Below are 26291 nucleotides of genomic sequence, written 5' to 3'. Positions count from 1 at the left end.
TGGGACTATATTTAGACTTACAATTGGCATGGAAATTACAGATTGATATATTACTGTTGTAATCAAATTTTGCACTCACATTTCATTTGGTGATGCAAGCTGCTGGAAATAATCATCCTTTCGGTTCCCTTGTTTTGGGATGTTGAGAGTTGCAATCAAGATCTTAGCAATGCGAACCTCGATATGTCAATAGAGAAAAGAATTTTGTGGTGGATAGTTTAGCGAACTATATGCTTTAGATTTAGGCAAATTTTTACTTTGATAATCCTCCTTCTTGTTCAATTAGTTTTGTTCGTGAAAATCAACTTCAGATGTCTCGATCTAGATTTATTATTGAATAGTTTTGACCATAACAGAAAAAACAAACCGATACATAATGCATCATATAGAGACTAATACTTTCATCATGAATTGCTTATAATAAATAATCAAAAGTAATGAGATTTATTCTTTCGGATCAATTCATCGGTTTCTTTCATAAGGGTTGAAGAAAATGAACTTGGATCGAACATAGGAAAATTCAAGACAACGAACTTGGATTGCACAATGAATTCAACCACGTCCTATGAATGAAAGATATTAAATTCCTATTTGTAGAATTTCTAGCATAGATATATGCATTTGTTGTACTATATAAATGTATTATACCTAGTGTTTTCACATTCAAGGAAATATAATTCTCCCGAGTTAAATCTTTTTACATGGTACTAGAGCAACTTTTCTGGTGACAAACACAAAATCCAAAAACTATCCGATCTCAGCCGCCCACCATGAAGTGTGGAACATGGAACAAAGTCTGGCATACTGCAGAGACCTGTCAATCCCACCATGAACGCTCCAATGGGAACAATGTGACAAGCTCTTCGAAGAAGCAAGAATTGGGAAGTTCATTTCCATTCACTCATAAATTATGGAACATAAATTAATACAGAGAGTTTCTTGATTTCCTTCATAAATTATGTTGAAACATATTTTGCCCTTAACGTGAAAACTCAAGGAAGTGATAACGACTCTGAATTTCTTCTCTCGGCCAAACCACTTGTGTTGCCACCCATCAACAAAATGGGGTGGCAGAACGCAGTCATTGAATCTTCTCAATATAGCTCTTGCCCTCCTTTTCCAAGCAAACTAACCTAAACACTTAGGAGGGAACCCATACTCACAGCTGCTAAAGGGTATTACCCAGGTCGAAGGTCTTGATTACAAAAGAGATGTTTGCTCCTGTAGTTAAACTAGTTACCGTCGGGTTATTTTCCATCCAAGGTTGGCATCTCCATCAACTCGACGTTTGATATACTTGACAATCACAAGACAGGATATGGTTTATTCAGTGCATTTCCTCAGTCAGTCGATGGACAAACCCAGGGTACCGCACCTGTATTTAGCCCATCGTGTGTTCAGATACATCAAGAGCACATCGGGACATGGCATTTTCTTATCCTCTACAAGCTCGTTACAACTGAGAGCTTACTGTGATGCAGATTGTTTAATTAAGCAGTTGAATCCTTTCTCTTCAAAGTGAAGCCCCTCGTTACCAGAACCCGTACCCGACAGTTGTAACTCCAACGTAACAAGCACTAACGCCTAAACCAAAATACAAATGTACCGGAAATTAAAGTGCAGAAAGCACGCCCCCGATTAACTGTGAGAAAGAACGAAAGAAAGATTTGATCCAATAAAATAGACTCCCATCAGTTCAACTAAAGTGAAGTTGGAACGCCAAGATACAAATGGGTCCACAAAGCCAATAAACAAGGCTCCCAGTTTAGAAAGTTTCTACTGGTACTCTAAACATAAAAACTAACCCCCAACATGATAGAGCAGACTTCATAAAAACCAAAATCCATTAACGATGCAATTGCATGACATTTCCTACATCTAACATGCTGACCGACTGACCCGAAAGAGAATCTGAACACCAGCCATGATTGGATTGTGGCATGTTCCTACTGCTTGATGTTTCTTCCCTGTTGTGCTGAAAGTTTTTCGGCCACTTGTTCATCTGACAAAGGCAAGTAATAGATTCGAGGAGTTGACTTGGTTTTCCGAAACAGATCATCCAGGGTGACAATTGGAAGATCATGCTTCTCCGGTAAAGGAGGTGGGGGAGGCAGAGGAAGCCGCTCTCTTGCTAGGGGAGCTGTAGGCAAGGGTGGTGGAGGAGGGAGAGAAGGAGGTGGTGGAAGCTGCTGCTGCTGCTGCCTAGGTTGACGGGGAGAAGGCTGCGGCTGCAAGGTGGTCGGGGCAGCAGGAACAGAAGGACCACCGGTGATAGGTGGAGCAGGAGTCTGAGAAACCTGAAGCCGTGTTTGCACTTCCTGGGGATCAACAAACTCGGCCGCTAAGAGGCGCCCACCATTGGGAGGCCACTGTAAGTTATACACAGCATTCCGTGTCTCCAAGGCTTCTTCCACTGATGAATACTGCATCACAACAGTAATACCCAAAGTAAGGGATGAGTTTCATTTAATTTAGAAACTAAGCAGAAACAGACGGTAAAAGCATAGTTCCAAACAAGCAAATCCAGTGGGTACAGAGAGAGAGATATTACAGTAACATAGCAATGAGTTTTGATGTGGTCCATCCAGAAATCAGTAACGGACCCAGTTTTTCCTAGAAGTTCTTGCACAGCTTTCAGGGTGAAAGGTCGCAGAAAACGATCAATTCTCAGAGAATTAGTTGGAGCCTTCTGTGATGGTGGAACTACAACAAATAGAGATATACAGCATTAAAACATGTGTTGATACACATTTCCATATTAACTAAAGACCAATGACTCACCAACACGTTCCTTGGGAGCATCCTCACTCATAGTAGAGTTTGACCTCGAAAAGTTACGCTTCAAACTGGTGGTCTGGAAAGTTTCCTTGGGTGTGACAGTCGGAGTTTGAATAGGGCTTTGGAGCTCTGGAACTTTAAGACTTTCAGAGTTCCACCTACGCTTTTTTATAGGCTCATTGCTTCCAAATGCTGCTTGATCTGCAAGGGAATTTATCCGATCAAAAGGCCATAACTGATTATTTAAAAGGAACGGAAAGAAGAGAAAAAACTGAAGCGCAGAGCCCAGCAATATCATGTGAAACTAATACAAGATCCATGCCAATCTGAGGAATGCAAAACAATCAAGCTTAAATTGTTGATACAGCAAGCAAAGCAAGAATATGCACAAAACAGAAAGCAAAAATAAAACTGTAACTAGAAAGTAGCTATAGCCCTATTACAGAATAATTAAAAGACTACCCATCAAACCTTGATTTCTAAAGGAAAATCAATGTAAATTTAGAAACTGATCAAAGTCATCAAGATTAGTTGCTACACACAAAGTGGTATGTTCCTCTTACATACTGTAATAATGCCTCTTACTTAAACCCAAAACACACTTTCAAAAGAGTATTCCAAGTTCCTATAAAACAATGATATCAACCTCATCTTTCTAGGTATTCCAAGATCCTGTGTTTTTTCTTTTTGAAAAGAAGTAATCCATGACCCTAGTTATTAAATTTAGAAATAGCTAGAACAATTTCATTAAACGTCATCACTGGGTTTCATCAAGCCCTCCCCTCGAAGGTTAATTTGTTCTCTGAAATAAGTGATACAATTTATAAGTTTCATGCAATCCAACTAAAGCAGTTCTCATAGCAACTTAATAGTGTAATAAATGGGTTGAAAAAATATAAATAATCAAGAAACTCCAGATGTAATGCTCACCATTAAGCTTTCTTTTCTCAGCAGGAGCAGTATGATTCTTGATCTCAACATTTTCATCCATTTTGTCCGGGGAAATATCATCTCCCACAATACCAACATGACTTTCCTCTTTCACAAAGGGAACATCATTTTTCTCACCCATATCTCCCACATCGTCAGGATTATACTTTGAATAAATTTGTTTACTGTCCTGCACATCTTCCTCCATAGAATCATCTCCAGAACTTCTTTCTAAATTTAATTTTTCTGAATACCCCACATCGGCACTATCATTTTTCTTACTTATGTCAGCATTCATATCATTGTTGTCATCTTTCTCTCCAACAGAAGCTTTGTCATCGTGTGGCTCTTCAACATCCATTGGATGTGAATCACCACTGACTGGGACAACAGTACTGGATGATGGGTCCACCATCTCCGGCTTAACATCTAATTCTAATTTGACATGATCAGCAATTATATTATCCTTTAGTTCAATCTTTTCATTAATTGACACAGAATCAGTAGAAATAGAATCATATTTTACTTCATACCCTAAATGGCTGACCTCAGATACCTGGTAGTTTGGAGCAGAAGAGTCGACCATCACATCCTTGGCTGTAGGCTCTAATCCCTCTTTCTCCAGTTGGGGCTTTGAATCATCAACCTCCAGTTGGGGCTTTGAATCCTCATCCTCCAGGTGGGCCTTAGGATCAACATTCTCCAGCTGGAGATTTGGATCCTCACTCTCCAGCTCGGGCACTGGATCCTCATTCTCAAGATAGGGCTCTGGATCCTCGTTCTCCAGCTGAGGCTTTGGATCCTCATTCTCTACTACGGGCCTTGGATCCTCATTCTCCACTAGGGACTTTGGAATCTCATTGTCAAATAGGGGCTCTGAATTCCCATTTCCCTTATTAGCTTCAGTGTACTGTGAATTATCACCAACTACTGCTGCCTCAGCCACCAGAGTCTCAGTGACCCTAACACTGGTTTCCACAATAGTAGATTGAACAACAGGCTCCTCTTCAGCTATGGCACCAGCATCTTTATCAACCAGAACATAACCTTCTTGAATGCTCCCTTGATCCAAGTTTCTAGCGCCGTCATTAGTGTCAACCTGAACTGGCAAATCAACTTTTTCAGTCCTTTTACGCCCACCAGAACCAGTGCTTCTAGGTGTCTTAGGAAGAACTGCAAATGGCTCTACAACTTTTTCACCATAAAGTCCATTATCCTCACTCAATGCATTTTCCCTTTCAATTCGTATTGCTTCATCTAAGCGTTTTACCAAATCATCCTTCAAACCCTTGGTCGTCAAACTTCGCTTCTTAAGCTCCTCCTTTAATTCTGTAACCTTCAAAAGATTGATTGGTCGGTTGCCAAGACTCGGATATTGATATGACATCTTCCCACTAAAAACACACTTCAATCCTGATTTAAGAAAAATACATTTAAAAAAAATAAATAATGCTACCAAAATCAGCAACAAAAGCAAGGCACACCACAACAAATAAAAGGACCTTGGTAATACATAAACAAGAAAAAGCAGCTACCAAATGCCAATATAGAGAACTCAGATGAAAAAAATGCCAATATAGCTCAGTCAAATACTGCTTCAATTTAACAAAGCTAACTTAAATAACGGTAATAGAAAACAAATATTTTAAAACCCCATTACAATCAGAAAACAAATATGTACGTCTCTGAACACTCTGCATACCATATGTTTCCTATTAAATAACTATTCAAATTCTTTTACAATTGAGCCATTAAGGAAAAACAAAAACAAAAATTCTCCATGAAAACAATTCATAATCTTATTAAAAAAAAAATTGACGAGATAATATATGTGACTTATTCTAATCAACTAATACGAAGCAAATAGAGCCAACTTTGAACTGGTTAAAAGTTGAATAAACTTCACATTGGGGGAAAAAATTAAAAATAACAATAGTTCCAGATTCTGCAGACTTCCATAAAAATAAAGATAAAGAACAAAAGATATCGTAGTAAAAATTAATAATGCAATTCCTGCAAGAAGAATACTTGAAAGTTGAATCTAACTAAATTATTAGCTTATACTCAATGAGAAAATAATGTAATCATATAATATGACACTGTGGACCCAAAATTTTGTGCAAATCGAACCAAACAGAAAAACAGAAACCCTAGTTGCGAAATCGCATTGCAGGGGAACGAAAAGGTAAAGTAAGTAAGGAGACTTACAGGAACGAATGCTTAATCGGCAGCCACGACAAAACAATCAAAAGGCCCACAAAAAAGGGAGTGGACAAATTGAAAACCCTAATTTGAAAACACAAAACCCACCATTAGAGAAAGCATCAGCATCTATGAAGAAGCAAACCTAGAAAACAGAAGAGAAAGCTAAATCCGAATAGAGCTTCTCCCAATTGGAACAAAGAGACCCAGTGGTAGAGTCGGTGTTCGTTGTTTCCTGAAAACAACCAAAACAAAAACCAAAATCCAAAAAATATAAAAAAGAAAATGTAAAAACAAGTATGTGAGAGAGAAAACGGAAACAAGAAAAATGCTTTCTTCCTAATTTCTCTTTTGATTCGGGAAATTTGGGTGTCTTCTCAGAATTTGGGATTTCTAGGGTTCCTTCCTATCCATCTATTTTGCTCATTTAGATTTCTTCTTTGTTTCTCTCTGTTTGAGACGACGAGACGAAGTGGGTTTCTTCTAAAAATACGATATTTTTTTGTTATTGATTTTCCGTAAATACCCTTCCCGCAAATCCTTTGTGGCGGAAGCCCGGGGATCCGATTGGATGGGTAACGATGCTGAAGTGGCAGAACCCAGGCCCATTAGGCCCGTCAAACAGATGAGAGAGAAACATTTCGGTGCGACTAACTTTTAAGGACGACTATCCTATCGACACATGATGTTATTAATTTAGACTGAAGATGTTAACAATTTAGAATATATGATTATATTTATTGACACACCAATCCTGCTCTCCTTAGGTCTTCATTTTGAGAACCTGTGAGGACCAATGCATACTAATCATGTTAGAAACAAAATTTGGGCACCGCCGCGGATGGTGGAGGCTCAAACACAAGCAACCTACAAACAGAGAACCATCGTCAACAAGCCTAAAACCGGAGGGAGGTGTGCCGGCCAAATACTCTTCAACGATCAAGTTAGTAAGCAATTTTTAGACTCAAACAATGGACAAGAGAATTAGAGTATTGAGATTGCGTTACCCGAGACAACCCCTAGACGGGTGTATTTACACCCTGAGGAGAGAGACCTTTTTAGCATATAATCCTTGTTCTAAGCCGGGAGAATCCAAAAGGATATCTAGAAGTAAATATTGCACCTTTTTATATGAGTTATGATTACTTGTGTCGCACACCAATTCCCAAATTGCAGGAACTCCAAAGATTAATGAGGATCTAATTGTGTCTATATCCAAATGCGATTGCATGTCTTGTGGAACAAGCATGGTCATCTAGCAGAGTCACTCGGACTTTGCCTATTGCCCCGGAACAGGGTGATGGTGGCATCGTTGCTTCATGTGATCTAGCTTTGCTCGGAGCTGTTGAGTCCATGACCATACTTCTAAGGTAACAGTATTCGAATCATCCTTACTCTAGCCCTAGAAAATTATGTCCCACAATTGCCCTTAACTATGCATCAGAAAGGCAGCTTGTTCCCCTTAAAGATGAATAGTTATCCAAAGACCTTGCCTTTCAAAGTAAGCTAGAATACGTACCGTTTAGTCTTCTTTCTTCATTTGATGATCTGACTCTTTGAGGTGTAGTGGATACATTTTGGATTTTGACTTGTGACCTCAAATGTCTTGCCATAAATATCATAATGATTGTATTGTGTGGGAACACTTTTCAAAAGGAGGCCGTTCATTTCTTTGGGTGACTTCGATCTTCTATGCGCTAGATAAGTAAAGTTTTGTATTCAATAGCTGGATATCCGAGCTTTTGCCTTTAAATAGCCCCTTCTATAGCAAAGCTTCATCAGATATCATTTCTTCATTTGCACCATGAAACTTCCTTCTCTATTTCATAGTCTATTTTCTAAGCCCAGTTTCCTTTTTGAACCTTCAATATTTAGGATTCTAAAGCCAAAAAAACCATGTCCTTCAAGCTAATTCTTGCCAAACAAGATTAGGCAAGAATAAGTTAAGTCATAATCCCAAAATAGTATCCTTCACTTCTCATGATTTGTTCCATAACATTCATCTCCATGCAATACCCTCATCGCAGTATTGGTATACGAGTTTAATCTCAACGAAGTGTTAAGATTCTTTGGAGGGTTCTTCATCACTGCTTTCTTCCTCATATTAGGAGTAGATGATGATGATTGAACTTCAGTTGATGATTTCGAACAAGTTTGCTTCATAGTTTTTATAGGAAAATTTTCATGTCAGGGATAAAGGCTTTTCTCCCCCAAGCTGTTGTACTTTGTCGTGCCCTTTTCTTGGACTTTGATGATAAACATGTGTTTGTATAAAATCTCATTTTTTCTCATTCTCTATTAAAAAATCTTAATCCAATAATTTTTTACGAAGTAAACGAACTTTTAGAGAAAACAAGGAACATAGTAGAACACGAGTAAGTCTGTGGGCCCAGGACAAAGTGCAAAAGCCTTATTGGCATTGGTAATGCTGATTAGGAAAAACATTATCTCCCAAACTTAGTACTCATAAAGCATCTCACCGCGATTACCAGAGTACCACCTTACTTCGGTACTAGGGATTAAACATTAAACCCATGAAGAATCTTTTACTCTGTACTTATCAAAACGCCTTTATCAAATTAAGATATGAGAATTTTGAATTGTACCTGAAATAATATTGTAAAGAACAAAACAATCTTTGTTACCTTGCCCTTGCTCTTGGACCAATGATTTCAATACCTGCAACGTGGCGCCAAGGGAAGGTTTTACATGGTGAATTTGATGCAAAAACTGATCATGAGGTGTTGGAAGTTGTTCATGCTTGTGACAGTTTGCCGAAGCTTGTGCCTAAATAGAGACATGTTTACGAGAGCTTGGGGGAGCCAAAACAACCATTACAACCATCCAAAGTGCAGCCTCCAAGGCTAGCGCCGAAGTCTTTGCCTAAACACTTGAAAAACATTTAGGAGCTAACTAGATGCTACCAATTATTGTTGTAGTAAATTTAACACATTCTGAAGAGGAAATTTTGATTTGAGTCTTTAGGAAGTATTAAGATATATTGGGCTGGACTATTGCCGACATCAAGGGAATTAGCCTAGCCGTAACATAAAATTCTAATAGAAAAAGGTGTGAAACCAACAGTTGATACTCATCGTCACCTTAAACTAATCATGAAGGAAGTTGTTAGGACAAAAGTGATAAAATTGTTTGATGCTAGTATGATATACCTTATTTCTAATAGTCAATGGTTGAGTCCTGCCAGGGTTGAAACCTAAACAGACTGGAATTACAGTGGTCAAAAATGACAATAACGAATTGGTGCCAACACGTTTAATTACAGGTTGGCGAATATGTGTTGGTTATCGAAAGTTAAATGATAGTACAAGGAAATATCATTTCCTGCTACCTTTCATTGATCAAAGGTTAGAGAGATTGGTAGGTAGAGCTTTCTACTATTTCTTAGATGGCTATTCAGGATACAATCAGATTCCAATTGCTCTTGAGGACCAAGAAAAGATAACCTTTACTTGCCATTTTCAAACATTTGCATATAGAATGATGTTATTTGGGTTATGCAATGCATTACATGATGAACATATTTTCAGGTTTGGTGGAGCGAGTTGTTGAAGTATTTATGGATGACTTCTCTATATTTGGCGATTATTTTGATAATTGTTTACAAAATCTGTCTTTAGTCCTTGAACAATGCCAAAAGACAAACTTGGTGTTAAATTGGAGAAGAGCACTTTATGGTTAAACATGGGATTGTTCTCGGTCACTTGGTTTCTACCAAAGGCATTGAAGTTATAAGGCTAAAATTGATGTTATTACCAAGTTGCCACCCGCTACTTTTGTGAAAATTGTGAGGGTGTTTCTTAGCCATGCTGGGTTTTATTGATGGTTCATCAGGGATTTCTCTCAGATTAGCTAACCTTTATGTATTTTATTGGCTAAGGATGCAACCTTTAACTTTGATGAAGCTTGTTTGAAGTGATTCAACAAGTTAAAGATACTTCGCACTTCCAACACCTATTTTTGCAGCACCTGACTAGATTTTACCATTCAAGTTTATGTGTGATGCATTAGATAATACAATTAAGTTAGTTATTGGATAGTGAAGGGACAAACTCCCATATGTCATTTATTATGCTTGCCGAACTCTCAATAACACACAGCTCAACTATACAACCAGTAAGAAAGATTGTTGGCTATTGTGTTTGCATTGGAGAAGTTTTGTTCGTACATGGTTGGAGCTAAGGTGATTGTTTATACAGACCATGCCGCTTTCAAATATTTGTTGTCTAAAAAGGATGCTAAGCCTTGGTTTATTTGTTAGGTACTTCTACTTCAAGAGTTTGATTTGGAGATTAGAGATAAAATGGGTAGTGAAAATATTGTGGCTAATCACTTGTCAAGATTAATTCTTTCGATTGTTGCTGAAGAAGATTCACACCCACTGAGTTAAAGCTTTCTAGATGAACAACTCTTTACTGCCCACAACAATACACCTTGGTATGTAGACATTATAAATTATTTGGCTAAGGGGGTTGTACATCCTAATTTCACATTCTAGCAGAAAAAAAAAAATTTCTTAGCTAATGTCATTTTTTGGGATGAGCCATACTTGTACAAGTATTACCCAGACCAGATTATTCGTCGTCGTATTCCAAAGATAGAGCACGATGGTTTTTAAAGTTTGCAAATCAACTTATGCGTGGAGGGCATTTTTGTCCTAAAATGACAATAACTAAAATTTTGCAAAATGATTTTTTGGCCTTCTATTTTCAAAGATGCTAACAATTGGTATCAATCTTTTGATTGATGTCAAATAATGGGAAATCAATCCAAGAAATGAGATGCCACAACAAGGTATTTTGGTTGTGGAATTATTAGATGTATGGGGTATGGATTTAATGGGGCCTCTCCCATCATCCAATGTGAATCAATATATTCTTGTGGTTATGGAATACGTTTCTAAATGGGTCGAGACAATTGCAACACCTACTAATCAGGGATCAGTAATTCTAAAATTCCTCTAGGTAGTAATTTTTTAGCGATTTAGAACACCTAAAGTAATTCTTAGTGACGGAGGAAACACTTTTTGAATAAGTCATTTGCTGCATTGCTCGCCAAATATGGGATAACTCAACGCATTGCCATTCCTTATCATCCATAAACATTCGAGTAGGTTGAAGTCTCCAACTAAGAAATTAAGCACATCTTAGAAAAAACAGCCAACTCCACTCACATGGATTGGAGACTGAAATTAAACAATGCTCTTTAGGCTTACAGAACAACATATAAAACACCAATTATTATGTCCCAATTTCTGCTCGTGTATGGTAAGGCGTGTCATCTACCTATGAAACTAGAGCATAAGGCTTGCTAGGCGATTAAGCTGCTAAATTTTGATTCTGGTTTAGCGGGTGAAAAACACAAGTTGCAACTGAACGAATTGGAAGAAGTTTGTAATGACATTTACGAAAGTTCAAAGATTTACAAGGACAAGACTAAGGCATTTCATGATAGTAAAATCCTTCACAAGGAATTTTACACAGGGCAAAAGGTATTATTTTTCAATTCAAGATTAAAGTTGTTTCCAGGCAAACTTAAGTTTCACTAAGCTGGTCTGAATATGGTTACTAAGGTTTATTTGGATGAGGTTATGGAAATTAAAATAAGGTTACAGGCTCAAACCATACTTGGTGTCCACCTATGATATTGCATTCGAGTCATTGACTATGAAGATCTAGTGACTTAATCACCAGACTTCTACTGCGTCTAGCTACAAATATTAAATACAACGCTTATTGTAAGGCAACCCAATTTTCTAACTCTTCCTTTATTTTCTTTAAGTCTTTTATTTAATTTCTAAATGCATTTAAATTCCTATGTTTTCTTAGTTTCAAACAATTCAAAAGAAAAAAAAAACATGCAAAATTGAAAAATCCAAAAATATTTATAGGAGGAGATTTAAATGGACACGTGGGCAAGGAGATAGGCAACTATGGAGGTTTTCATGGTGGCCATGGTTTTGGGGGGAGAAACGAGGATGGGGAAGCCATCTTGGATTTTGTAATGGCATATGATCTCTTTTTAGCGAACACCTTCTTTAAGAAGAGAGAAGAACATGTGATCATCTACAAGAGTGGGTCATCAAAAACACAAATAGATTTTCTTCTAATGAGGAAAGGGGATCGTATAACTCGTAAGGATTGCAAAGTTATACCAGGAGAGAGCTTGGCTAATCAACATCGCTTGTTGGTGATGGATGTACATATCAAAAGAGAGAAAAAAGAACAAGACTTGGAAGTGCCCAAGGACTAGATGGTGGAATCTAAAAGAAGAAAAACAAGTCATTTTCAAAAAGAAAGTAATCACCCAATGCGTGTGGGATAGAGAGGGGGAAGCTAGTCAAATGTGGGATTCCATGGCTAATTGTATCCGAAAAGTAGCAAAAGAAGTATTAGAAGAGTCCAAAGGCTTTGCTCCACACCAAAAGGAATCTTAGTGTTGGAATGAGGAGGTACAAAAAAAGGTGAAGGCTAAGAAGGAATGTTGTAAAGCCTTATACAATGATAGGACCGATGAAAATGGTGAAAGGTATAGAATATCGAAGTAGGAAGCACAGAAAGCTGTGAGAGAAGGTAAGCTAGCGGCTTATGACAATATGTATAAGCGACTAGATACTAAACAAGGAGAGTTGGATATCTATAAACTAGCTAGAGCAAGGGAAAAGAAGACAAGGGACCTAAACCAAGTGAGGTGAATCAAGGATGAGGATGGAAATGTTCTTGCTACAGAGAACGCAGTCAAAGACAGATGGAGAAGTTATTTTCATAATCTTTTCAATGAAGGACATGAAAAGAGTACTTCTTTGGGGGAGTTGAGTAACTCAGAAGAGTGTAGAAACTACTCATTTTACCTCCGAATCAGGAAGGAAGAATTGGTTGTAGCTTTGAAAAAGATGAAGCATAAAAAAGCAGTGGGCCCAGATGATATGCCGATCGAAGTGTGTAAAGTCTTGGGAGAAACGGGTATAGTATGGCTCACAGACCTTTTCAATAGGATTTTGAAAACGAAGAAGAAGCCAAATGAGTGGCGAAAGAGCACTTTGGTGCCTATCTACAAGAATAAGGGCGACGTACAAAATTGCATGAACTATAGAGGTATTAAGCTAATGAGTCATACAATGAAGCTCTGTGAGAGAGTCATTGAGCATAGATTGAGGCAAGAGACACGGGTTTCAGACAACCAATTCAAGTTCATGCCAGGGTGCTCAACCATAGAGGCAATATATCTCTTATGAAGATTGATGGAAAGATATAGAGATAGGAAAAAGGATTTACATATGGTCTTTATAGATTTGGAAAAAGCATATGATAGGGTCCCAAGAGACATTCTTTGGAGGATTTTAGAGAAGAAAGGAGTACGAGTAGCATATATCCAAGCTATAAATGATATGCATGATATAGCAAAGACTGTCGTAAAAATTCATGAAGGACAAACCAAAAGTTTCCCCATAACTGTAGGGTTACAACAAGGCTCATCCTTAAGTCTTTACCTTTTTGCATTGGTAATGGATGAGTTAACGAAACATATTCAAGATGATAATCCTTGGTGTATGCTTTTCGCAGACGATATAGTGGTGATAGATGAAACTCAGGGATGGGTAAATGCGAAGCTTAACCTTTGGAGAAGTGTTGGAATCTAAAGGTCTTCACCTAAGCTGATTAAAGACAAAATATATGGAGTGCAAGTTCAGTGCAAATAGAGGCCAAAATGAGTTAGGGGTGAGGATCGGAGATCAGGAAGTACCAAAGAGCGATCGTTTTCCCTACCTAGGATCTATCTTGCAAAAGAACGGAGAATTAGATGGAAACCTCAACCATAGAATACAAGCTGGATGGATGAAGTGGAATAGTGCATCCGGCATGTTGTGTGACTGCCGTATGCCACTGAAGCTCAAGGGAAAATTTTATAGGACGGCAATAAGGTCGGCGATGCTGTATGGCATGGAATGTTAGGCGGTGAAGCATCAACACATACATAAAATAGGTGTAGTGGAGATGAAGATGCTTCATTGGATGTGTGGGCACATGAGAAAGGATAAGATTAGGAATGAGGATATCTGAGGTAAAGTAGGAGTAGCATAAATTGAAGGAAAGATGAGAGAAAATCAGTTATGGTGGTTTGGACATGTGCAAAGAAAGCCTACTGACTCTCCGGTTGAAGATGCAACTACAGGACAGAGGTTCAGGGCCGAAGGGGTAGAGGAATACCTAGGAAAACTTTGGAAGAAACTCTAAGAAAAGACTTAGAGTACTTGGATCTAATCGAGGACATGACACAAAACCTAGCGCAATGGCGTTCTAGGATTCATATAACCAACCCCACTTAGTGGGAAAATGTTTTTTTTGTTGTTGTTGTTGTCTTTCTTTGTTTCAGTTTATTTTCTACATGCTTCTAATGCACACATTTGTGATATGCATGTTGATTTCAAGAAACATAACAAAGTCATATTTTCAGCTACAAACACAAATGCACAGATAGAAAAGTAAAACTAAATCTTACATCCAGCAACAATGTAGCCCTATTTCATCTAAAAGAGTACAAGAAAAATAATGGCAGATAATATAAGGCTGAATCATGCTTTCAATAGTAATTCTACTTTATCAACAACCACAATAGTTCTACACTAGCAATTTAGTTGGTGCAGGGGTGGAGTCTTAGTATAGGACAAGGTGGCTAGTTGGTTTCGTAGCCTTTTCAGCTCTAGTTAATAAGTCCTTAGGGGTGTTTTACACCTAGTGTCTTAAAGCCCTACTAGTTTGGGAGTCATTGAACTAAATATTGTTACATGGGTTGGATAGAAAGCTTAAAAGAAGTAGCGTTATACAACCACTACTATTACTAGAAGAAAAAATAAAATCAAAAAAATCAAAAAAGAGAAGAAAAATAAATATATAAGTGTGTGAAGTTTTAAATAAAGAGGATGAGTCGTAAGGGCTTGTAGTCGAGTCTCTTTGATTATGTTGGTTCGCCTTTACACCAAAGGAAGCTCATTAATTTATTTCTAATTAACTCTAAATAGCTTAGACTCTATGGTGAGATGGGTTGGAATTTTTGGAAAGATGTTCTAATTTTTAACGTTTTATATGGCTTGCAAATTGAAAGAGAGAATTTGTTTTAAGTTTTGCTTAAGTTTTTTTTTTTTTTTTTTTTTTTTTTTTTGAGTTTTGTTTTGCTTGAGGACAAGCAAAAAGCTAAGTTTGGCAGTATTTTGATGAGTCGATTTTATATGATATATTTTACCCTATTCTTAATATGTTTTGGTGTGACAACCCGTTCCTAATTTTACGACTTTATAAATTTTAAAAGAGTGATTTGACGAAAATGCCTTAGAAGCGAGATTGTTGACTTTAGTTGACTGTCTTTTAGTGACGCGTACGAGCTATTATTTTATCGTATTCTTAAAGTACTCAACGGGGATATTTTTCTATTTTGTTCTTTGGTGACATTGCTTTTGAGCCAGTGAGGCCCACAACCCATTTTCTCCCTATCCCGGATTCTCTCTCTCTCACAACTCTCATTTCTCTCTCTCCCTCATTTCAAACTTTACCCACTCTCTCTCATCTAACTCCCTCTCTTCATTCTTTTTTTCTTTCTGTAAACACTGAGCCTGCCATCACCACCACAGCTCCGGCAATCTTCACTGAACTGCCACCTTAAAACCACTACCTATCATCCTTTCCAAAACTCAAATTCAAGGGGCTCAAACCCCTTCACATCTCCATTGGACACCTTACCTCCCTCATTCACTCTATGCTCACTGCATAGAACAAACCATGGCGATCGCCGATGTTCTATTTTATGACCACCACCGTGTCTTGTCTTCCCCATTTATAATAAGCCAGACCGTGAACATCAACCCAGACGTGGAGCTTGCATTGCACAGTGGCCTAGATTAGACCAGTGCAATGCAAGCTCTACGTATGCAATGCAAGCTCTACGTATGCCTAGATTAGACTAATGCTTATAAGAATTAGCGAAATGGCGAAAAATTACGAAATTATCGTAAATTCTACGGGATACACAAGTATGCATACTTTTATAGGATTTTAATTACGACCATGATTAATATTTTATTTATTACTATTATGTCGATGTGAATTATCGAATCACTGTGGCATGACTATATTTATGTTATATGCTCATCGTTTGCTGCACTGGTGTAAATGCTCTCTTAGGCTAAGGCCAGTCTTTCACGTGTATGTACACATCGCACCGTACGCTCACTTTGGATCCATTGTAGGTGTCAGTCCTGTCCTAGATTGCTATAAGCAAATAGGACTCGTATGTGCTGCACATATTGCCAGTCTTCATGTGATTGTAGTGCTAGAGCGTATATCATTACTACACCCAGTCCTGTTCTTATCAAAATATCTCTGCATGAATTCGTGTGTTAGCATGTGTCGATGAGAACTCGATATGATGTGTTTGCTTGCGAGATTATATGATTATGGATGTCATGTGTTTACTTACGAAATATTGTGCCGTATTGAATTCTTGAGATTTTGCAGGCTACGGTAAATATTTTCTTACTATACGTAATATGTATATCTTGTAAACTATACTTGTTTTACGGCGAGAGGTTATTATGTTTTCGAAAAGGTTTTTACAAAGCTTTGTCTTTAGACCCACTCACCCTTGTTTTTCGCCCCTCCACGTTTTAGTGTTGAGCTTTCGGGTTGACAAGGATTCTTGGCAAACACTGATACGAAGACTACTTCCGATGGTATAATTCTCAATCTATTCTACTGTACTTTACTTATGCTCTGACATCACGTGTGAAATGGGTTCATTCCCATTCACTAGCGCACTCTTATATTTAGGCACTTTTAGGTTTAAATTTACTCACATTTTCAACATCACTACACTCTATGGCTTCGTCACCCTCTTGGTGTCGGCTAACACAGCTCGATTCGGAGTTTAAGTGGGCATTCCGGGTTGGGATGTGTCATTTGGTATTTATTTGGGTGAAATTTCGATACTTTGTTTTATATTCTTAATGTAGGACACGAGACTTCCTCTTGAGCAAAAAATATTCAAATGGATGAATTTCGGAGTAGTTCTAATTGAAGAACGTTCGTGAGTCTTTAAACTTATTTGTATCAAAGATTTAAATTTTCCTTTTAAATTGTTTTCTTTAAATTTGTTTTTAATTAGTTTATTTAAATTTGTTTTTAATATTTTAAAATTCAAAATCAACTTTTTATAAACTTTGTTTCAAGTAATTAATTAAGATTTGGTTTTACATGAATTGTTTTAAATAATCCATGTGGGAACAACCTTGCATGAGCATTCTTACAAATACTATGTTGCAAGTATTTGTGTGATTTTAACCCTCTTTTTGCAAGTCCGAAAAGTCCTATTAGTCTTCGACACGCGCCTTCATGAGTCTAGCAGGTTCTCCAACCAATAAGCTTTGCCGAACACTTTCAAAGGACAAATAGATTTCCATGATGTCTTCACATCTCGTCTATGGCAATGATCCCATCCTATTTTTTGTGGACATTACCTTTAGAACACAGCAAAGCCGTTATTGTTAACAAAGCTCTCAAACATGTCAGTTGGTAAAGTAATTTCGCCGAGTGGAACAGGAGTTCACTCTCAATGAAAGCCCAAATTGTTGGAACCAAATTCGCACACCGTTGTGAATGGTGGTTGTGCACATGCTTGAGTAACCTACAAAATAGTAAACAATTGTAAACAAGCTTATAGCTCGAGGGAGGAGAGGGATGTGTGCCAGCGAAAGGCTCTCTGACAGCCAAGTTAGTGAACGATTTTAGATTCAAGCAGTGGGCAAGAGAATTGAAATGTTTAGATTGTGTTACCCCGAGATGAACCGTCGATGTGTGTATTTATATCGTGGAAGAGAGACCTTTTTAGGATAGATTCCTCATTCAGCCGGGATAGTCCTAGAGCCTAGAAGTAGATATTGCATCCTCTTAGGAGTTGTGATTACTTGCGGCACTGGCCAATTCCTAGATTGTAGGAATTCCAAGACTTATAGGATCTGATTGAGTCCATATCCGAACCAGATCGCATGTCTTGCGAGATAAGCATGGTCATCCATTGGAATCACTTAGACTCCACATATTGCCCTGAAACAAGGTGATGGCAGCACAACTGCTCCATTTGATACAGTTTCACTCGAAACTGGTGAGTCTATGATCAGACTTCTAAGGTAGCTGTATTTGGATCAGCCTTACTCCGGTCCTGAAAAAATCATGGTCCCACCCATACTATTTTGCATATAATAGAGGGTCGGAGATCCGTTAAGTGTGGCCATTCGGGGATGTGTTAAAACACATGCATATGTTTTAATTTGGGCTTATCCCTATCTTAGGAAAAAATTTGTGCCAAATTTTTGGTAGATTTTATTAGTTGATAATTTTAGTTATGCTTTCATGCATATTATGCCTTCATCACCCATCCGGGTGATGGCAACATCCCTTAGTTTCAATGTTCACTAGGTATCGAAATTAGGGTGTGTCATCTTTACATCGAAGCAACATACTTGACAATTTGGAATTTTAACATCTATTTCAACTTGAGGGGTACGTGTCGCTACATTTTATGACCGATTTCCTTTTAAATATTTATTTTAATTAGGGAATTTTCATGAAAAGGGTTTGGACTAAGTTTATTTTAACCAAAAATCATGCTATAACTTTATTTGATGAAAAACCCTTAAATTTTAATAAAAAGGACAAAAAAACTTAATTTTTAATGAACATGACTCAATAAAATAAATAAATATAAAAAAAAAAAAAAAAAAACCTAATGTGCGCACGTCCTATACATTGTTTTTGAAACTGCACTATTTATGAAACTAAACAGTACTATACTATCTATTGGTCCAATTTCATAAATAGTGTCTAGTTTTTTGTGCACTTTAATAAATAGGGTCTAGTTCTTAATCATGTTTCATAAATAATGTCCAGTTATTGGGTCTAGTTTCATAAATAATGTATAGTAATTGGTACAATTTCATTAATAGTGTCTCTTTCTTGGGTCAATTTCATAAATAATGTCTCGTTATCGGTCCAGTTTCATAAATAGTTCCTAGCTCTTGGTCATGTTTCATAAATATTGTCTAGTTCTTACTCCAGTTTCATGAATAGTATATAATCCAGTTTCATAAGTAGTTTCCACCTATTGGTTTAGTTTTGGAAATAATGCCTAATTCTTATTTTCATTTCATAAATAATGTCTACTTATTGGTCCAGTTTCATGAATAATGTCTATTTATTGATGAAGTTTTATAAATAGTTTAATTCTTGGTTCAGTTTCATAAGGATTGAAACTTAGACCCTTTTTGGTCTTGTAAAAGAACCCATTGCACCGAAAACGATGAACCCAAAAATGACTCTTTAGATCAAAACCTTGAGAAGATTATGTTCTTAGTAATTATATTTAAAAAGTTGTTTTCAATTACCAAATTAAAATTTCCTCACTTTTTCCATATACCTACAATAATAAATGTAGTTCTCCATCCAATTTCTTGAGCTTGGGTGTCATCTTGGAGAAATTTTTCCTTGTGCTCGTAACACAAATGGTATACCACGTGTTATTATATAAGTGGTGGAAAATTTTATTTTTTATGTTATTAATTTTTTAACACAAGAATCTCACAGCTTGTGTAGAGTGTACCACCCCATGTTCAGAGCACATTGAAAAGTTTCTCGTCATCATGACTATTATTGGAAAACAACACCACAAAAATAAAACAGGAGAATGTAATTCAATTCGAAGTATTTTTCTTATTCTACGCAGCCAAAAAAAAAAAAAAACACTTCAAACACTCCATTTTTTTCTCCCACCTTTTTGTCCCATCATAGTCAGCTACGTTAATAGTTTTTTTTTTTTTTTAATTAGTCTTTTGTCCAAATTATTAAATAAAGTTAGTGGGTGGTTTTTTTTAATTAAAATGTAAAGATTTGAAGTCATTTTATTTAGTTTTCCTGACCACCAGTATTCATACTGGTTGGTACAAAAGAAAAAAAAGTTGCTTCTGGATACCAAAACTATAGTAACTCATTTGTATAATGTTAAAGTCTTTTTGATATTGCATAATGTTAACCATGTTAAAGTCATTTGATTTGAAACAATTGTAACTCATTTGGATACCAAAACTATAGTAACCATGTTAAAGTCATTTTATTTGTATAATGTTAACCAAAACTATAGTAACTCATTTGATATTGCATAATGTTAAAGTATTTTTCTTAACCACGTACCATAAAAAAAGGAAAAATGGATGAGATTGCATAATGTTAAAGTCAAACTACTCAATCGTCATTTCAAGACGAAATAATTGTAGCAATAATTATATTTAATTTGAAACAATCAAAATTGAGGATAACTCATTTGTATTCATAAGTGTGTCAATAAGTATAATCGTCCATCCTGAATTGGTAACATACTCCATCTAAATTGATAACATCATGTGTCGATGAGATTGTGGCCTTTAAAAGTTAGGGGTATAGTTGATTTGAATTTCAAAGCATTTTAAAAGACTTTTTGTAAGTGACATATTTCAAAATATTTTAATAGATTTTACAATGTACAAGTCTCTATACATTTTGTTACATGAACTTGGAGCAATTTGCGTACGTTTGCGGAGTCTTTTCTTTATTTGGGGTTAATTTGTCTTATTTCACTACAACAAGCTGCTTTGTTCTGATTGTTTAGTACTAACCTTTACTGCTGTAATGAATAGAAAACCACATTCTTGTGTTGTTGTTTCCATTGAAATCTTTAAATTAGAAACACAATCACATGACAATGACTAAATTTATATTAGTTGTACTAATCATTTACCAAATCAAAATTATTTATTAGCTATACAAATTGAAAACCACCAAATTAACGAATGGGGTTTTGCAGAAAAGCTTCCAGCTTTCTCAAATTTCTCTAAAACTGCATATAGATCTGTGTCCCTAAACTTGATTTTTTATCGATAAATCTAACTTCTGACGACGAATTGCGAAATACTAGAAGAACAAAGTTTTGAAGACACAAAACTCAAAACCAATTTCACAGAAAACATATATAAATTAGGGTTTGCCCAAAGCTTAGGTTTATCAACCTCCGGTTTTAGCACTAGGTTTGCAGGATTGAGTACAACTACATAGAAGAGAACAAAAATACCTTGAGGAATGGAGGAAGACTGTCTTATGTCTAAGAGAGGAAGTTTGATGAATGTGAAGAGAAATCAAAGTGGGAGGGTTGGATTCTTAATGGCTTTTGGTATTTATACTATCCACCCTCAAATTCATCAAAATCCCCAATTCTTTAAAATCTTAACAAATCTTTGATATTCTTACTATATCTAGATTTGAATGGACTTTAAAAAAAAAAAAAAAAAAAAAAAACGTAATTAACTACCCGTAGATTTAATGTATTCTTTAAAATCTTCTTAAATCATAATTTGACTATAACATAATTTCAATCTCTTATAAAATCCTCTTTCAAAATCCTAATTAATTGCACCCTAATTTTAAAATTTATTAAAATCTCATCAAATTCTAATTTGACTACACATGTCGCACCGAAATGTCCATCCGTCTTCTGTTGACGAGCCTAAGGCCATCTCCAATTGAAGGGTCCAGAGGGCTAGAGGGCTAAAAATAGCCCGAAAATCGTCTCCAACTGAGGGCTAGGCCAGAGGGCTCGTGGGCCCCACGGATTTTGAAAAGGCCAAAGGGCTGGGCGCATGCAGGCAGCCAGCCAACCCCGGGCGGGCTAGAATTTTTTTTAATACTATCGGTTTTGCTGTCGCTTATAACCGATAGAAATAAAGAAACACTGTCGGTTATAACCGACACAAATAGCATGGAACATTTTGAATATAACGGCTAGCTAACGTCAGCTAGCCGTTATTTATTTATTTTTTTTTATAGTTTTTTTTTTTTTTTAATTTACAAATTTTTTTTTCCTATAACTTCATTTTTTTTAAAATTCTTTTTTTTTCCTATAACTTCTATTTTACAAAATTTGTTTCATATATTTTTTTAAATTCTATTTTTTTTCCTATAACTTCTATTTTACAAAATTTGTTTCATATTTTTTTTTAAATTCTATTTTTTTTCCTATAACTTCTATTTTACAAAATTTGTTTCATTTTTTTTTTTAAACTCCATTTTTTCCTATAACTTCTATTTTACAAAATTTGTTTCATATTTTTTTTAAAATTCTATTTTTTCCTATAACTTCTTAAGTCATTATACAATATTAAATTAAATTAAGTAATATGAAACAACATTAAATAATATTAACCAACATAAAAATTATACAACATAAAAAAAACATTTAACAACATTTTTAAAAACATTTAACAACATAAAATTTAAACGCGTACTCCATGCTTCTTTTGGCCCAACAATGTGCAACAAGATCATGCTATAGGTACTTGTTTGTGGCATGAGAACGTATCATTCTATAGCACCTCATGTACTCATTTATAGAGATACTACTCATTTGCGCCCATTTTTCTTCCAATTTGGAATTGGATGAGGACCCCCAGTTGGAATCCGAAGAGGATCCAAAGTTGGAATTCATTGCAAACTTGAATTGAAAGAGATTGAATTGAAATAGATTGAATTCAAAGTTGTGTGAATTATGGCCCAATATCCACTCTATTTATAGCAAAAAAATTTTTAAATCCAACGGCTAGCTGACGTCACTTAACCGTTGGATTTGAATTTAAGTTGTAGTTTTTAAATAATAAATTATGTTTGGCCCTTAGTTGGAGACTGTTTTTTGTGACAGGGCTAAAACGAGCCCTATGGCCCTTTGGTCCGCGGTTGGAGATGAAAGTAAATATGGTCATGTACTGTTTATTAAAATATTAATATTTTAAAGAACCAAAATGTTAAAACGAGCCCTCTGACCAGTCCTAAGTTGGACTAATGGACCTGAGTTCTGCCATTTCAGCCCCATGAGTCGTTACCCATACAATCAGAGATCCCCGGGGCTTCGCCACAAAGGATTTGCGGGAAGGGGTATTTCCGGAAAATAAATAACAAAAAATATCGTATATTTAAAAGAAACCCACTTCGTCCCGTTCTCAAACGGAAAGAAACGAAGAAGAATTCTGAACGACGAAAATAGATGGATGGGAAGGAACCCTAGAAATCCCAAATTCTGAGAAACCCCCAAATTTCCCAAATCAAAAGAGAAATTAAGGAAGAAATTATTTTTCTTGTTTCCGTTCTCTCTCTCACATACTTGCTTTTACATTTTCTTTTTATTATTTTTGGATTTTGGTTTTTGTTTTGGTTGTTTTCAGGAAACAACGAACACCGATTCCAGCACTGGGTTTCTTTGTTCCAATTGGGAGAAGCTTTATACAGATTTAGCTTTCTCATCTGTTTTCTGGGTTTGCTTCTTCATAGATGCTGATGCTTTCTCTAATGGTGGGTTTTGCGTTGTCAAATTAGGGTTTTCAATTTGTTCGCTCCCCTTTCTTTGTAGGCCTTTTGATTTTTCGTCGCGGCTGCCAATCAAGCGCTCATTCGTGTAAGTGTCCTTACTTTACCTCTTCGTTCCCCTGCAATGCGTTTTTGCTACTAGGGTTTTGGTTTCGTGCTTTTTTCTGGTTGTTCTGTTTCATTTGATTTGCGGACTTCATCAAAATTTTGGGTTCAGGGTTTCGTATGTACTCTTCCGATGCATTTGACATTGATATGATTCGCAAATTTTTTTTTTTTTTTTTTGCATAAGATTTGATCTATGTGGTTTTCTCTCCTCCAATTTCGATTACTCATAAATTTGTGAAATTAGAGTGAACGAAAAGAAGAAAAGATTAGATATCGAGGAGGTATTGTTTTGGGTTAACTCATAAATCTTATATGAAGAAGCCTTTTGTAATTTACAGAGTTACGGGTTAACTCATAAAAAACCCACCTTGTCCTTTTAGAATTAGGAAGACTATTAGAATCCATATGTGATATGGAATATTGTGTTTGTGTATGCTTGTACACCTATTTAAATCCCTCGATAACTGATTCTCAATATACCTCCTACAAAATTATTCGAAACTAACCAACTGCCTTTTGCGGATTGAATTTGGAAGCAGAACATCATATAGAGGGAAGAAGAAGAAGAAGAAGAATGATTAAGTACGGGTTGAACCTAAGGGGGCAGCAGAAGAAGCAGCCGACAAGGCCTCCTGTCCCTAAACCTCTGGGTTTTGATGACAATGACGACGACAATGATGTTGAGAAGGAAATATCTCGCCAGGCTTCCAAGAACAAATCTCTCAAGGATATTGAGGAACAGCAGAGGAAGGCACTGGAGCAGGACCCATCGGTGTTCGACTACGATGGAGTTTATAACCAGATGAAACAGAAAGCCATCCAACCTCGGGTGCAAGATCGTCAAGAGAGAATGGCAAGGTATATTCCTGGTATACAGAGAAAGGCAGAAGAACGAAAGCGAGAGCAGGAGATAATATACGAGAGAAAACTACAGAAAGAGAGAAACCAAGAGGATCACCTCTATGCAGACAAGGAACGCTTTGTCACAGGTGCTTACAAAAAGAAACTTGCAGAGCAAGCAAAATGGGCAGAGGAAGATCGACTGCGTCAACTTCGGGAGGAGAAAGATGATGTTACCAAGAAGAAAGACTTGACTGATTTCTACTTCAACCTTCAAAAAAATGTTGCTTTTGGTGCAGAAAATGTGAAGTCCAGGAAGCTAGAGAAGCAGGAGGAATTAAGCAGGCCAGATAAACATGAAGATAGAGATAGACCAATTACTGTAGCATTGGAGCCATTGGGGCCTTCCAGTGTGAGAGAAGGGCATCTAGAGAAGCAGACCGAATCAGGCAAGCCAGACAAACTTGAAGATGGAGTAATCGCTGCAGCATCAGTGCCGTTGGAGTCTTCCAGGGTGATAGAGGGACTTCAAGATGAAAGTTTAACCAAGTCTAAACGTCGTGATGAGCTCTCTGAAGAAAAGCAAGCTTCAAATGCATCAGCACAGGAAAAACCGTCAGTTGAACAGCCGCCAGAAAACCAACCAAGTAGTAATCATCATAAAAGAAGTGTAGATGACGTGGCTGCAGCAAGAGAACGCTATCTAGCAAGGAAGAGACCTAAAGAACCATAGAATTTCTGCTTGTCATGAATGTTTGTAAAGGTTGAAAGAAAGTAATGTTTGATACCGGGAGGGATGCAATTTCGGATCCGACGATGCACTGTCTATGGTATGTTCTTGTGTGTTTTGTTTAAACGTTTCACCATTTGACTGGATCATGTTAGGTGATAAGATGAATAAAAGAATGATGGTTGGTACACTATGTGGAGAGGCAAAAATAAGGACAAATTTTTCATGGTATATCGTGTATATACTAATGGAATATCTTGTATTTGATATGAAGCGTTTACGGATCAATGAATTTTCAGATTTTAAAGTAGAGACATCAACTCACTGGTTCAAATCCTCTCAGTTCTCATAGTTCAGATAAATTTAGAGTAAATTATCTTGTCATTCGTCAAAAAACATATCAACCATTTTGTTCTTGAAGACATCACAAAACAGATCCCTCTGTCTTATTATTTGTGGTTGGGTCAAGATTTTTCGTGCCTATTCTATTTTTCACTTAACATGAAAGAATGATAGGAACTTCCACAAGAGCAAGTTCATCCTAATTTTAATCCCCTAAGGAACAGCCCATTTATTCCCCTCCCCACACCCCCTTCCCCCCAACCCAAAAATCCCAATGATTTCCAACGGTAAAAAAAATTTGAATTTTAAAACCAAAGGCTAATGGGGTGGTAAAATTATGGACCATTCGATTTCCAAATCAAGGGTCCAAGTTTCTCGGCCTAAAAAAAAAGGAACAAGTTAGAAATCTTACCGTTGGCCATGTGTCCAAATTTGGGCTGTTTTGAAATCCAACGGTCCGGATTTTTTAACTTAATAAAAATTTATAAAAAAAAATGTTAAAAATTACAGAAAAAATAAAACAAAAAATTATAATTTCAAATAATGACATGTAACGTGATGAGATTGGTTAAAAATTCAATCTATTTTTTAAATTAAAAATAAAAATATTTTATAAAAAAAATTTTAATACGAGTTGCTTAGACTATTCAATTTACGAAAATGAACTTGGACAGTTACTGTTTATTACAATCAATTACTGTTCATTTAGGTGGATTGAACTGACCATTACCTAGAAGGTTTTTAGGAGCGGGAATGTTCTAAAAGCTGTAGATAAACTCAAATTTTCCTTGAAGCTAATCCCCAGTAGTGCACTTATTAGGTGCGAATTAGGGTCAATGATTCACCGAGCATCATAATTTGAGAGGCACTTTAATGCATTATTTCAAATGCCTCTCTCAAGTGCGATAATTGCAAGC

At 36.5% G+C, this 26291-nt stretch overlaps 2 protein-coding genes across 6 annotated transcripts; one reads left to right on the top strand and one right to left on the bottom strand.

Annotated features, from left to right (window-relative positions):
• Positions 1-1662: 1662 nt before the first annotated feature.
• On the bottom strand, positions 1663-6371 carry LOC137736855 (uncharacterized). 2 transcript variants are annotated; one of them, XM_068476159.1, is made up of 5 exons: positions 5917-6371; positions 3709-5121; positions 2782-2979; positions 2552-2703; positions 1663-2423 (listed from the first exon to the last, which is right to left on the bottom strand). In XM_068476159.1, exons 2-5 carry the CDS (start codon positions 5093-5095, stop codon positions 1947-1949), a joined length of 2214 nt encoding a protein of 737 aa, XP_068332260.1. In that variant the 5' UTR covers positions 5096-5121; positions 5917-6371; the 3' UTR covers positions 1663-1946. The 2 variants fall into 2 exon arrangements, with proteins under 2 accessions (XP_068332260.1, XP_068332267.1); XM_068476166.1 differs by having other exon boundaries at positions 6019-6371.
• Positions 6372-22995: 16624 nt separating this feature from the next.
• LOC137736382 (uncharacterized) lies at positions 22996-25225 on the top strand. 4 transcript variants are annotated; one of them, XM_068475670.1, is made up of 3 exons: positions 22996-23302; positions 23398-23442; positions 24002-25225. In XM_068475670.1, exon 3 carries the CDS (start codon positions 24037-24039, stop codon positions 25033-25035), a length of 999 nt encoding a protein of 332 aa, XP_068331771.1. In that variant the 5' UTR covers positions 22996-23302; positions 23398-23442; positions 24002-24036; the 3' UTR covers positions 25036-25225. The 4 variants fall into 4 exon arrangements, with proteins under 4 accessions (XP_068331771.1, XP_068331778.1, XP_068331762.1 ...); XM_068475677.1 differs by having other exon boundaries at positions 23999-25225; XM_068475661.1 differs by having other exon boundaries at positions 22996-23442.
• The last annotated feature ends 1066 nt before the right edge of the window (positions 25226-26291 follow it).

The sequence above is a fragment of the Pyrus communis genome, chromosome 1 (assembly GCF_963583255.1).
Source record: "Pyrus communis chromosome 1, drPyrComm1.1, whole genome shotgun sequence".
Classification (NCBI taxonomy): domain Eukaryota; kingdom Viridiplantae; phylum Streptophyta; class Magnoliopsida; order Rosales; family Rosaceae; genus Pyrus; species Pyrus communis.
This window is presented reverse-complemented; position numbering and strand designations above follow the sequence as displayed.